The sequence below is a fragment of the Mercenaria mercenaria genome, chromosome 15 (assembly GCF_021730395.1).
Source record: "Mercenaria mercenaria strain notata chromosome 15, MADL_Memer_1, whole genome shotgun sequence".
NCBI lineage: Eukaryota > Metazoa > Mollusca > Bivalvia > Venerida > Veneridae > Mercenaria > Mercenaria mercenaria.
This window is the reverse complement of record NC_069375.1, coordinates 49,393,616-49,405,734: the sequence shown is the minus strand read 5'-3', so window position 1 is coordinate 49,405,734 and position 12,119 is coordinate 49,393,616. Positions and strand designations below refer to the sequence as shown.

The following is a 12,119-nucleotide window of genomic DNA, read 5'->3' as shown; positions in this document are numbered from 1 at the left end:
TAATTGTTTCAGCAGATTATCATTGAACCCTAATTAGCACATTAGTTACATCCAATTAATTACTGGCATAGTTCACTGTTTCAATCAAAAGGCTTGGTATGACAAACTTATGAGGACACTGAAACCAAACAAATCATTGGCTTGGTCAAACAGAGTGACATAACAGATCAGGTCAACGTAGAATGGTTCATGATAGACTACGAAGCAGCTGCATGGCAAGCCATCCGAGAAGTGTTCCAGCGTGCGCTTGTCCGTGGGTGTGTGTTTCACTGGACTCAGCGTATATACCGTCAGGTGATACGTTTGGGCCTCAGTGCAACATACACACAGGGAGGAGACACTTACCAGTTTATCAGGAAGATTCTTGCATTACCCTTCCTGCCGTCCGAGCATATACCAGGAGCCTTCACCGAGCTGCAGACCCTTGCCAACCTAGGAGCAGAGCCAGTCAACCGACTGGTGGACTATGTGAACTCTAAATGGATAAGTGGTAACATATGGCGTCCTGATAATTGGAGTGTATTCAGAGAGACTGTGAGAACAAACAATGATGTGGAGGGGTGGCACAGAGGCATCAACAGTAGAGCCAACGGGAGTAAGCTCCCGTTCTATGTGTTGGTGCCTTTGTTGCGTTCAGAGGCTGAGGATGTCACAATCACTGTCAGATTGGTATCTGAACATATTGTCACCAGGACCCACCGGGAAAAGTACAAGAAGATCCATCAGCAATTGTTCAACATGTGGGACAAATACGAGAACCAGGACGACTACTCAACATCGCAACTACTTAGAGAATGCAGCCATCTTGTCGGTATTGGACCGATACCAGCCTCCATTGATGACCACGGCGACGATGACTGATATGTTTCCCAGGAACTGTGACTTGTGATTGTATAGTGTCTAGTGATTTGAATGTGCTATGTTATATCTTAATTCATGTAAGTACTGGTATTCACCAGGAAATGTTTTGATTTGAACGTGCTTGCTTAGTGTAAATTTATGTATGATTGTTAGTATTATGTGCTATGTTTCACCTTAATTCATGTAAGTACTGGTATTCACCAGGAACTGTTTTGATTTGAATGTGCTTGCTTAGTGTAAATTTATGTATGATTGTATTTGTGTTTGTATAGTGTCTAGTGATTTGAATGTGCTATGTTATATCTTAATTCATGTAAGTACTGGTATTCACCAGGAAATGTTTTGATTTGAATGTGCTTGCTTAGTGTAAATTTATGTATGATTGTTAGTATTATGTGCTATGTTTCACCTTAATTCGTGTAAGTACTGGTATTCACCAGGAACTGTTTTGATTTGAATGTGCTTGCTTAGTGTAAATTTATGCATGATTGTATTATGTGCTATGTTATATCTTAATTCATGTAAGTACTGGTTTTAACCAGGAATTTATGTTAATTTGAATGTGATTTGTGTAATTAATATATGATTTTAGTATTATGTGCTATGTTTAATCTAAATGCATGTACATACTGTTTTTTTTTATGTGAATGTGCTTCCTTAGTGTTTATTATGGGCTATGTTATATACTGGTTGATTTATGATTGTTTCTATGTGCTATGTTATTTGAATGTATTCTTTGTGCTATGTTGTTTCTTCAGTAATTTTTTTTTTTGAATGTGCTATATGAATCACTTTGATTTATGTACAGTACTGGTCTCTCCAGGAAATTTTATTTTAATGTGCTCAATGGAAATGTGTTCATTTTATGTATGTTAAATTTGGATTTGGAATTTCAAATATCTTCGGGTTTTGTTTCCATTATATTTCCTTGGAATCTTATTTCGACCAAGGAGGCTTTTAAATGGATAAATTGGTTGTAAATAATTCTGTGTTTTTTTTCATGTTTTTTTCCATTATGTTTCCTTGGAATTTTATTTCGATCAAGGAGGCTTTAATTGGATCATTTGGTTGTAAATATTTCTGTGTTTCATGTCTTTTTTTCTGTCTTGTTTTTTGTTATTGTTTGTGTGTATATCAAAATGAAATAAATACTAGATGAAATTGCATTAGTGTTTTGTTATAATCTGTCTTCATTTGTGGAATTTGTTGATTGTCAAGAGTGGCATATTGAGTAAGGTATTAATTGCCAAAAAATTCCAAACATTTTTTCTCTCATCCAGATCAAAAGACAAATTACCTATGTGAGGAGAAAAAAATGCATATTTTACATGTATATTTTTTACCAAGAACAAAAGACGAATGTGAGCGTAGCAAGTGGAAAAATTTGCATATTTTATATTTTTTACATAGAACAAATGATAAATTACCTATATTAGTGTAGCAAGCTAGAAAAAATGCATATTTTATGTTTTTCACCCAAACAAAAGATAAATTACCTATATATATATGCAAGTGAGAAAAATGCGTATTTTGTATATGTTCACTAAAAACAAAAGACAAATTACGTATGCGAGCGAGCGAGAAAAAAGAACAAAAGACAAATTACCTATGCTCAGGCGATTTTAGGGTGCGCCTCCCCTGGATCAACCCTTGAGGCCTGGCGTTTTTCTCTTGAAAATTGCTCTAAAACCTTAATAGATAGTCAAATTATTATCAACATAGAAGCATAATTATGATGATTTATAATACATATGCTGCTTATAAAATTTTTGAGTCTCGTTTTGACAAAATATTGAAATATTACACGCAGTCAAACTCCATTAGGCCTATAATGTATAATACAAAGACAATATTTAGTTCCTTTTGAAGTACAAGTGTATACTAGATCTACAAAATCTTATGGAATTTTTGTTGAAATTGTGCTTGGTTATTTCTTTGGAATCCCATGTAAATTTAAATAAGGAATCCCATGTAAATTTGAATTAGGAAGTGGCTTACAGCCCGTACAGGGCAGACTAGAGGTCTGGTAATCAAAATGAATACTGAGGAAGGTATTTACAAAGAGCTAGGAGACTATATTTTTATTATCTTTAAATATTGGAGATGATTTCAAAAATTTGTTTTCAAATTTTATCGTTGTTTTGAATACATGGAAATACACAAGAAACAGGTATTCATAATTTTTTAATCCCAGGAAAAAACTGGGTCTAGAGGTCCCATAATCAATATACATGTAGTATTATGAACTGTAATACCAGTGTATAAGGTAATTACTGGTAAAAGTTATGATTAGTTGTCATAAAGTTGTCAGATACAAGAATGACATTGTCTGGAGCCTGTCTTCTTCATGCATAAGGGGATTTTGATGTAACTTGGCACATATGTCCAACACTATGAGGCAACCTTATTAGCTCACCTGAGCCAAAGGCTCATGGTGAGCTATTGTGACTGCTTGACGTCCGGCGTGCGTCGTGTGTCAGGCAGCATTTTCTAAAAAAATCTTCTTCTTGAAAACCACTGGGCAGAATTACACCAAACTTCACAGGAATGATCCTTGGGTGGCCCCCTTTCAAAATTATTAAAAAAATTGAATTCCATGCAGAACTCTGGTTGCCATGGCAACTTAAAGGAAACTCTTAAAATCTTCATGTCCAAAACCACAGGGCCTAGGGCTTTGATATCTGGTGTGTAGCATCATCTAGTGGTCCTCTACCAAAATTGTTCAAATTATCCCCCTAGGGTCAAATATGGCCCCGCCCTGGGGGTCACATGGTTTATATAGACTTATATAGGGAAAACTTTGAAAATCTTCTTGTACAAAACCACACGGCCTAGGGCTTTGATATTTGGTATGTAGCATCATCTAGTGGTCCTCTACCAAGATTATTCAAATTATCCCTCTAGGGTCAAATATGACCCCGCCCCGGGGGTCCCAAGTTTTACATAGACTTATATAGGAAAAAAAGTTTAAAAATCTTCTTCTCTGAAACCACAAAACTTAGACCTTTGATATTTGGTTTGTAGCATTGTCTTATGGTCCTCAACCAAAATTGTTCAAATTGTACCCCTTGTGTGAAAAGAGGCCCTGCCCTGGGGGTCCCAAGTTTTATATAGACTTATATAGGAAAAAGCTTTAAAAATCTTCTTGTCTGAAACCATACGACCTAGGCTTTTGATATTTGGTATGATGCATTGTCTAGTAGTCCTCTACCAAAATTGTTCAAATTATGCCCCTGGAATTAAAAGAGGCCCCGCCCTGCTGTCACTTAGTTATTATGTGAGTTATATTGGAAAAATAATTAAAAAATCATCTGATCCTATTTCCAAGACTGTTTAATTATAATTACCTGATGATCCCAAGTAAAATGATGTCACTTGACTGTGACCTTGACCTACTGACCTACTTTCTTGTTTTTTAAGATACAGCCTTGAAATTTTGATGACATACACAGTTTTGCACACAGATCATTAATCTGAATTTCATTGACCATGAATGTGACCTTCTGACTTTCTTAATATTTTATCATCATTTTGACATTTGAAACATGTAGCTCACATTACTCAGGTGAGCGATCCAGGGTCATCATGACCCTCTTGTTATTATGTTGCCGTACGGAAAATCCCAGTTTTTAGATGTATTTTGACATTACTTTACCTCGTAAGAATTTTTTGGGGGATTTAGAATTTTTTTTTTGAATTTCTTCCTTTTGTTGTTCCTGTCCTTTGGGCTTCAACAGTCAAGTTCTTTAAATTTTGTCAGAGTTATTGGCTTTTTTACTTTAGAAAATCAGTATTGCTTAGTTGTTTTTTGTTGAATACTTACTATAGCTTTGAAACTTAATACATTTTTTGTCATCATTTAAGATGAGTAAGAAGGCCAAGAATCTTCCTGTATATTTCCAGCACTTACAGACAAGCGATGGCACCCACAGTGGGTGCACTTGTCAAGATGATAATTAATGGACTTTACTGTCAGAAGTAGCTCACACAAGAACACAGGATTGCTCAAGCAGTTCATCTTGGTAGGAATAGTAAATATTGCACCTGTACTAATCTTACTGGACCCTATTACAATAATGGTTTCAAAAATTTCACATTCTGATAGAAGCATTACCATAAAATACTTAGTGATATTAATGTCTCCCACCACACTGTGGTGTGGGAGACATATTGATTTACTCCTGTCTGTGTGTCTGCCACAAATCTTGTCCACACTCTTAAGGCGAACATTTCTCATCCGATCATCACCAAACTTTAACAAAATGTGTTTGACCATAAGTCCTCAGTCAAGTTCGATAACTAGCCAAATCAGCTTAGGCACTTCAGAATAATGGCCCTTGAATTACCAAAAATCGGCCTTTTCACTCTTGTCCGCACTCTTTTAAGTCGAACATTTCTCATCCGATCTTCACCAAACTTGAACAAAATGTGTTTGACCATAAGTCCTCGACTAAGTTTGATAACTAGACAAATCAGCCCAGGCACTTTGGAATTATGGCCCTTGTATTACCGAAAATTGGCCTTTTTACACTAAGTCTTGTTCACACATTAAATCGTAGTTATCATCCGATTTTCACCAAACTTGAACCAAATGTTTTTGAGTACAACTCCTCGGCAAAGTTTATCAACTAAACAAATTGCCTGGGCACATCTGAATTATGGCCCTTGAATTACCCAAAATCAGCCTTTTTACTCTTTAATGGTATATTTGTAGTGAGTAAACAATATAATATATTATAAAGACTGACTTACTATTTAGGTGATTAGGTAGTTATGGGAGACATGCACTCTTCTCAAAAGCAGCTCTAGTTTATTTTATTATCAGCTTGTTAAAAGTAATTTGTACCATTATTAACACAACAAAAACATCTGATACAGTTTGTAAAGGCAAATCAAAGACATGAATATATCCTATTTGTCTTTGTTGTGCAAAAAAAAATATTGTGTAAAAAAAAGATGTTTTCTTTTTCAGCTGCATGTAATTTCAAGGGAAGTAAACAAAGATATCCCTCCTTGTAAGTACCTACTCCTAGGCAACAGTTGGCATTCTTTGAACTTTTGTAACTGATTTTATAAATTTCATATTTGTATCATCATTTTTGGTTATATGAAGGACTAAGAAATCAATTTCTAGACTTTAAATAATTGAAAATTTTAGGTTCTGTCCTTAATGTTGTCTCTTGCTGATTATCTGATATGACTTTTTCAAAACTCTAGTCACTTGAAATCCAGGATAACACATGTATTTTGCTCCTACCCTAGACTCTACTCATACCCATGAAACCTCCAGAGATAAGTGATGAACCAGTCAGAAACCTCCAGAGATAGGTGGTGAACCAATCAGAAACCTCCAGAGATAGGTGATGAACCAGTCAGAAACCTCCAGAGATAGGTGATGAACCAGTCAGAAACCTCCAGAGATAGGTGGTGAACCGGTCAGAAACCTCCAGAGATAGGTGATGAACCAATCAGAAACCTCCAGAGATAGGTGGTGTACCAGTCAGAAACCTGCAGTAATATGTGGTGAATGGATCAAAAACCTCCAGAGATGGGTGATGAACCAGTCAGAAACCTCCAGAGATAGGTGGTAAACCAATCGGAAACATCTAGGATCAGAAACTTCCAGAGATAGGTGATGAACCAGTCAGAAACCTCCAGAGATAGGTGATGAACCAGTCAGAAACACCAGAGATAGGTGGTGAACCAAGCAGAAACCTCCAGAGATAGGTGGTGAACCAATCATAAACCTCCAGAGATAGGCGGTGAACCAGTCAGAAACCTCCAGAGATAGGTAGTGAATGGATCAGAAACCTCCAGAGATAGGTGATGACCAGTCAGAAACCTCCAGAGATAGATAGTGAACCAATCAGAAACCTCCAGATATAGGTGGCGAATGGATTAGAAACCACCAGTGATAGGTGATGAACCAGTCAGAAACCTCCAGAGATAGGTGATGAACCAATCATAAACCTCCAGAGATAGGCAGTGAACCTGTCAGAAACTTCCAGAGATAGGTAGTGAATGGATCAGAAACCTCCAGAGATTGGTGATGACCAGTCAGAAACCTCAAGAGATAGGTAGTGAACCAATCAGAAACCTCCAGAGATAGGTGGTGACCAGTCACAAACCTCAAGAGATAGGTAGTGAACCAATCAGAAACCTCCAGAGATAGGTGATGACCAGTCAGAAACCTCCAGAGATAGGAGTGAACCAACCAGAAACCTCCAGAGATAGGTGGTGAATAGATTAGAAACCTCCAGAGATAGGTGATGAACCAGTCAGAAACCTCCAGAGATAGGTGATGAACCAGTCAGAAACCTCCAGGGATAGGTGATGAACCAGTCAGAAACCTCCAGAGATAGGTGATGTACCAGACAGAAACCTCCAGAGATAGGTGGTGGACTGATCAGAAAAAAGTGTAAAATTTGGAGCTATGCCAGTTTTGTATAACAGTAAGTGTTGAGGGTGGGGTACTGCCTAGACTTATGTCCAAGTGCAGCTACTGAGATAAGATATTTTAGGATTTATGACCAGGCCTATCAAAGTTTCATGGACGTAAATTTTGATAGCCTCCCATAAAAATATCTGGAAAGCAGTTAGCAATTCCAAAAAATTATAAGTATCTGAACATAATTCATGCGCCCTGCTGTTATTTCTTGATAAAGAAAGATAAGAGTAATTAAATAATGTATTAAATTAGAAGCTCTTTGTATGTTAGAGTTACATGTAGGTAGACTGTATCAAGTCGACTTCCTTTTTACCAAATTATTTGAATGCAGTTTTTTTGAAATACATAGAAATGTAATATACTGGTACACTTTAAGTCTATATATTCATTTTTTTGTACAGTGAATTTTTTGCTGTTTTTTACAGTAGAATATAGGCTGTTTCCCCAAGTCAAAAATGGCTATATTTTCCCATTTTGCCTTTCAAGAATTTCATATTTTCACCTTGGAATTTAAAGAAAACTTCCTGTAATATGCATAGTGAATAATTTAATGAAAGTCTTTGTTTACGTATTTTTCAGCGTGGTTACCCCCGTGTTGCTTCAAATTTTCACTTCGAGCAGCTTTTACTGACTGATAATTACGTCATGCTAATCGTGTTTACTTCTCATCAGGTTCCATATTCATAAGTACATTGGCATCAGTTCTTGCAAATTGGTACTATGGTTGATATCATGAAATTCTAATGACTAGTTTTCAAATTTTGATGTCCTCTTTTTGGCATTTATTGTGCTGTAGGTAGTTTTATTACATAACTAAATATTAACAAGCAAGGGATGTAATTCAAGCACTTACTTCGACAGAAACATTATTTAGTTTATGACCCTTGTTTAGTAATTATCACTATAAAGCGCAGCACTACTAACTTTAGTGCAGTTTTAGATGTTTTCACCTACAAGCAGAGTTCTGAGTTAGTGCATTACTAATGTAAAATTCTTAAATTGAATGAAATTCAGAGATTTACAGAAATTCATTTGAAAAATTGATGCTTAATTTTAAGCAAGCATAGAGAAATACGTATAAAGTAAAAATGTTTCAATATGATTTTAGTGATGCAGTTTTGTACTGAATTTTATGGAGTGTAGTACCACAGTTATGAATAAGCACAACAACAACGTCTTTAAGAAGATAGGCATTTTTGACATATTTATGACATTTATGAATGTTTTAAGTATGAGCTCAGTCAAGGAACATAGAAAATATTTTGGTCCGGCTTCTTTTACCATGACTTCATAGTCATTGTATGGTTGGTATTCCTGATTTGTTAAAAATGATTCCAAAAAATTGAAAGTTTCTCAAATTGTTCTTCTTTATGTGACAAATATATTACATGCAATTTTGATGAAAACAAAAGTTCTGAATGAAAAGGAATTAGAATTTACTCCATTTAGAGATTTTCAAATTTCATCAATTTTGGGGCAAAAGTGGACAGTGCTGCTAGTTTTTCTTTTACATAAAGCAGGGTGGGGTAGCAGCAGTAAATTACTGTAGTAGAAATGCCTCAAATTATCTTTATCATCTCATTTTCCAGTATTTATCAGGTAGGTTATCAATTTTAGGAACTGCTTGAAGGATTTTATTAATTTACCTCCTGCTAAATTCATCACAGTTGATCAAGAGTTATCAGCCCCTTATCAGCATGTGGGACTGGTTATATTAAGTAGTTACAAGCATTCCTGATTCTTTAATTATAATTTATGATAAGCAGTGTTAAAAAGAAGGGATAAATCATAGAGAGTTAGGATATTTCCCTGGGCTTCTGTACACAAGTGATATATTTATGGTGATTTTAATGAAGATATATTTTCACAAAATTTGATGATGAATGACAGCTAGGGGGTGGAAGCATTTTTGTGTGATAGATAGAAAGGAAGTTATCCATATTGTGGGTCCATAAATAATAATGCATGACAAAGAAAACTTTAAGATTTTGCCTTTAGTGAAGACTTTTATAATTTTGATAGGCAATTTTGTCTGAAATAGAAAAGAATTAAGCAGAAAAAAAATCTGTGTTTTTCACTATTTGTCATCAGAGAATTTTCTTCAAGAATAAATGATGACAGTTTTGTTATATAGAATGATCATTGTCAGTTATGCATTGACATTAGCCAATTGTTACATCTGACCAGTATGTGTTGTTGCTCTATCATTAATAACAGTGCTGTTTACAGTCACTGTCTTATTTATTTATACACTGTAGCAATAATATCGAGGGCCACCCTTTCCGTGTTCTGACGTCATTCAGAAAAAAGAAAACATAAACAAAATGCCATTATTTAAAAAAACTATAGATTTACTAGAAGTCCCAATGTGGTTTATGCCCATACAGAAGTGCCAATGTTGTTTATGCCCATATAGAAGTGCGAATATGGTTTATGCCCATATAGAAGTGCCAATATGGTTTATGCCCATATAGAAGTCCCAATGTGGTTTATGCCCATATAGAAGTCCCAATATGGTTTATGCTCATATAGAAGTGCCATTGTGGTTTATGCCCATATAGAAGTCCCAATATGGTTTATGCTCATATAGAAGTGCCAGTGTGGTTTATGCTCATATAGAAGTCCCTATGTGGTTTATGCCAATATAGAAGTCCCAATATGGTTTATGCTCATATAGAAGTCCCAATGTGGTTTATGCCCATATAGAAGCGCCAATGTGGTTTATGCTCATATAGAAGTCCCAATGTGGTTTATGCCCATATAGAAGACGCTCATATAGAAGTCCCTATGTGGTTTATGCCCATATAGAAGTGCCAATATGGTTTATGCCCATATAGAAGTCCCAATGTGGTTTATGCCCATATAGAAGTCCCAATGTGGTTTATGCTCATACAGAAGTCCCTATGTGGTTTATGCCCATATAGAAGTCCCAATGTGGTTTATGCTCATATAGAAGTCCCTATGTGGTTTATGCCCATATAGAAGTCCCAATGTGGTTTATGCCCATATAGAAGTCCCTATTTGGTTTATGCCCATATAGAAGTGCCAATGTGGTTTATGCTCATATAGAAGTCCCAATGTGGTTTATACTCATATAGAAGTGCCAGTGTGGTTTATGCCCATATGAAAGTGCCAATGTGGTTTATGCCCATATAGAAGTCCCAATGTGGTTTATGCCCATATAGAAGTCCCAATGTGGTTTATGCTTATATAGAAGTCCCTATGTGGAAGTCCCTATGTGGTTTATGCCCATATAGAAGTGCCAATGTGGTTTATGCCTATATTAAAGTGCCAATGTGGTTTATGCCCATATATAAGTGCCAGTGTGGTTTATGCCCATATAGAAGTGCCAGTGTGGTTTATGCCCATATAGAAGTCCCAGTGTGGTTTATGCCCATATAAAGAAGTGCCATTGTGGTTTATGCCCATATAAAAGTGCCAATGTGGTTTATGCCTATATAAAAGTGCCAATGTGGTTTATGCCCATATAGAAGTGCCAGTGTGGTTTATGCCCATATAGAAGTCCCAGTGTGGTTTATGCCCATATAGAAGTCCCAGTGTGGTTTAAGCCCATATAGAAGTCCCAGTGTGGTTTATGCCCATATAGAAGTCCCAGTGTGGTTTATGCCCATATAGAAGTGCCAATGTGGTTTATGCCCATATAGAAGTCCCAGTGTGGTTTATGCCCATATAGAAGTCCCAGTGTGGTTTAAGCCCATATAGAAGTGCCAATGGGGTTTATGCCCATATAGAAGTCCCAATGTGGTTTATGCCCATATAGAAGTGCCAGTGTGGTTTATGCCTATATGGAAGTCCCAATGTGGTTAAAGCCCATACAGAAGTTCCAATGTGGTTTATAAATTATGCCCATATAGAAGTCCCAATGTAGTTTATGCCCATATAGAAGTTCCAATGTGGTTTATGCCCATATAGAAGCCCAGATGTGGTTTATGCCATATAGAAGTCCCAAGAAGTCCCAATGTGGTTTATGCCCATACAGAAGTCCCAATGTGGTTTATGCCCATATAAAAGTCCCAATGTGGCTTATGCCCATATAGAAGTCCAAATGTGGTTTATGCCCATACAGAAGTCCCAATGTGGTTTATGCCCATATAAAAGTCCCAATGTGGTTTCTGCCCATATAGAAGTCCAAATGTGGTTTATGCCCATACAGAAGTCCCAATGTGGTTTTGCCCATACAGAAGTCCCAATGTGGTTTATATCCATACAGAAGTCCCAGTGTGATTTATGCTCATATAGAAGTCCCAATGTGGTTTATGCCCAGATAGAAGTCCCAGTGTGGTTTATGCCCATATAAGAATCCCAGTGTTTATGCCCATATAAAATTACAAGAAATTAAGTTCAATCCTCAGAGATGTTTAAAGCCATTATGATATTATCTTGCTTAATGTCTATTTGCAAAACTTGACCAGAAAGCATCCCTTGCATTGACCTTAAATGGTTCTGCTTTGCATGCCTCTTTTCATATTGAATGAATGTTTTTCATACATGTATAACAAAATTGTTGTCTAGCTTTCTTGAGACAGTAAGTGATGATTTATATTCAAGGTCAAAAGGTCAAAGTCAGGCGAGCCACTTAGGGCTTTCATGGCACTCTTGTTTTATTTGTATACTGTAAAGGTCAACTCTGTTTCTAAGATACAGTCAAACATATGTTAAAACCACATCAGAAAAGGGACAGTACTTTACTCCAAAAGACTGCTGGTTTTTACCCTATTGTTACAGTAATATATACATAGTATTTAACCTGTGAGTAAAAACACCTGCCAGTAAAACCACTTTTTGTCTC

At 36.3% G+C, this 12,119-nt stretch overlaps 2 protein-coding genes across 6 annotated transcripts in view; both read left to right on the top strand.

Moving 5' to 3' along the window:
* Nucleotides 1-108: 108 nt before the first annotated feature.
* Nucleotides 109-1,468, top strand: LOC123563591 (uncharacterized; the record flags this gene model as incomplete). The annotated part of the gene is made up of 1 exon (XM_045356502.2): nt 109-1,468. A coding segment is annotated over one exon (753 nt), but the record flags the coding sequence as incomplete, so codon positions are not given.
* A 3,130-nt stretch (nt 1,469-4,598) lies between these two features.
* LOC123554100 (hemicentin-1-like) overlaps nt 4,599-12,119 on the top strand; it is a 99,873-nt gene continuing 92,352 nt past the window's right edge. For 4 of the 5 annotated variants that reach the window (XM_053525241.1, XM_053525238.1, XM_053525242.1 and 1 more), the window contains exons 1-2: nt 4,599-4,883; nt 5,834-5,876. The gene's annotated coding sequence lies outside the window, so the exon portion shown is untranslated. Of the gene's footprint in view, nt 4,884-5,833; nt 5,877-6,123; nt 7,314-12,119 lie in introns of all 5 variants that reach the window. The other variant, XM_053525239.1, reaches the window with a different exon arrangement.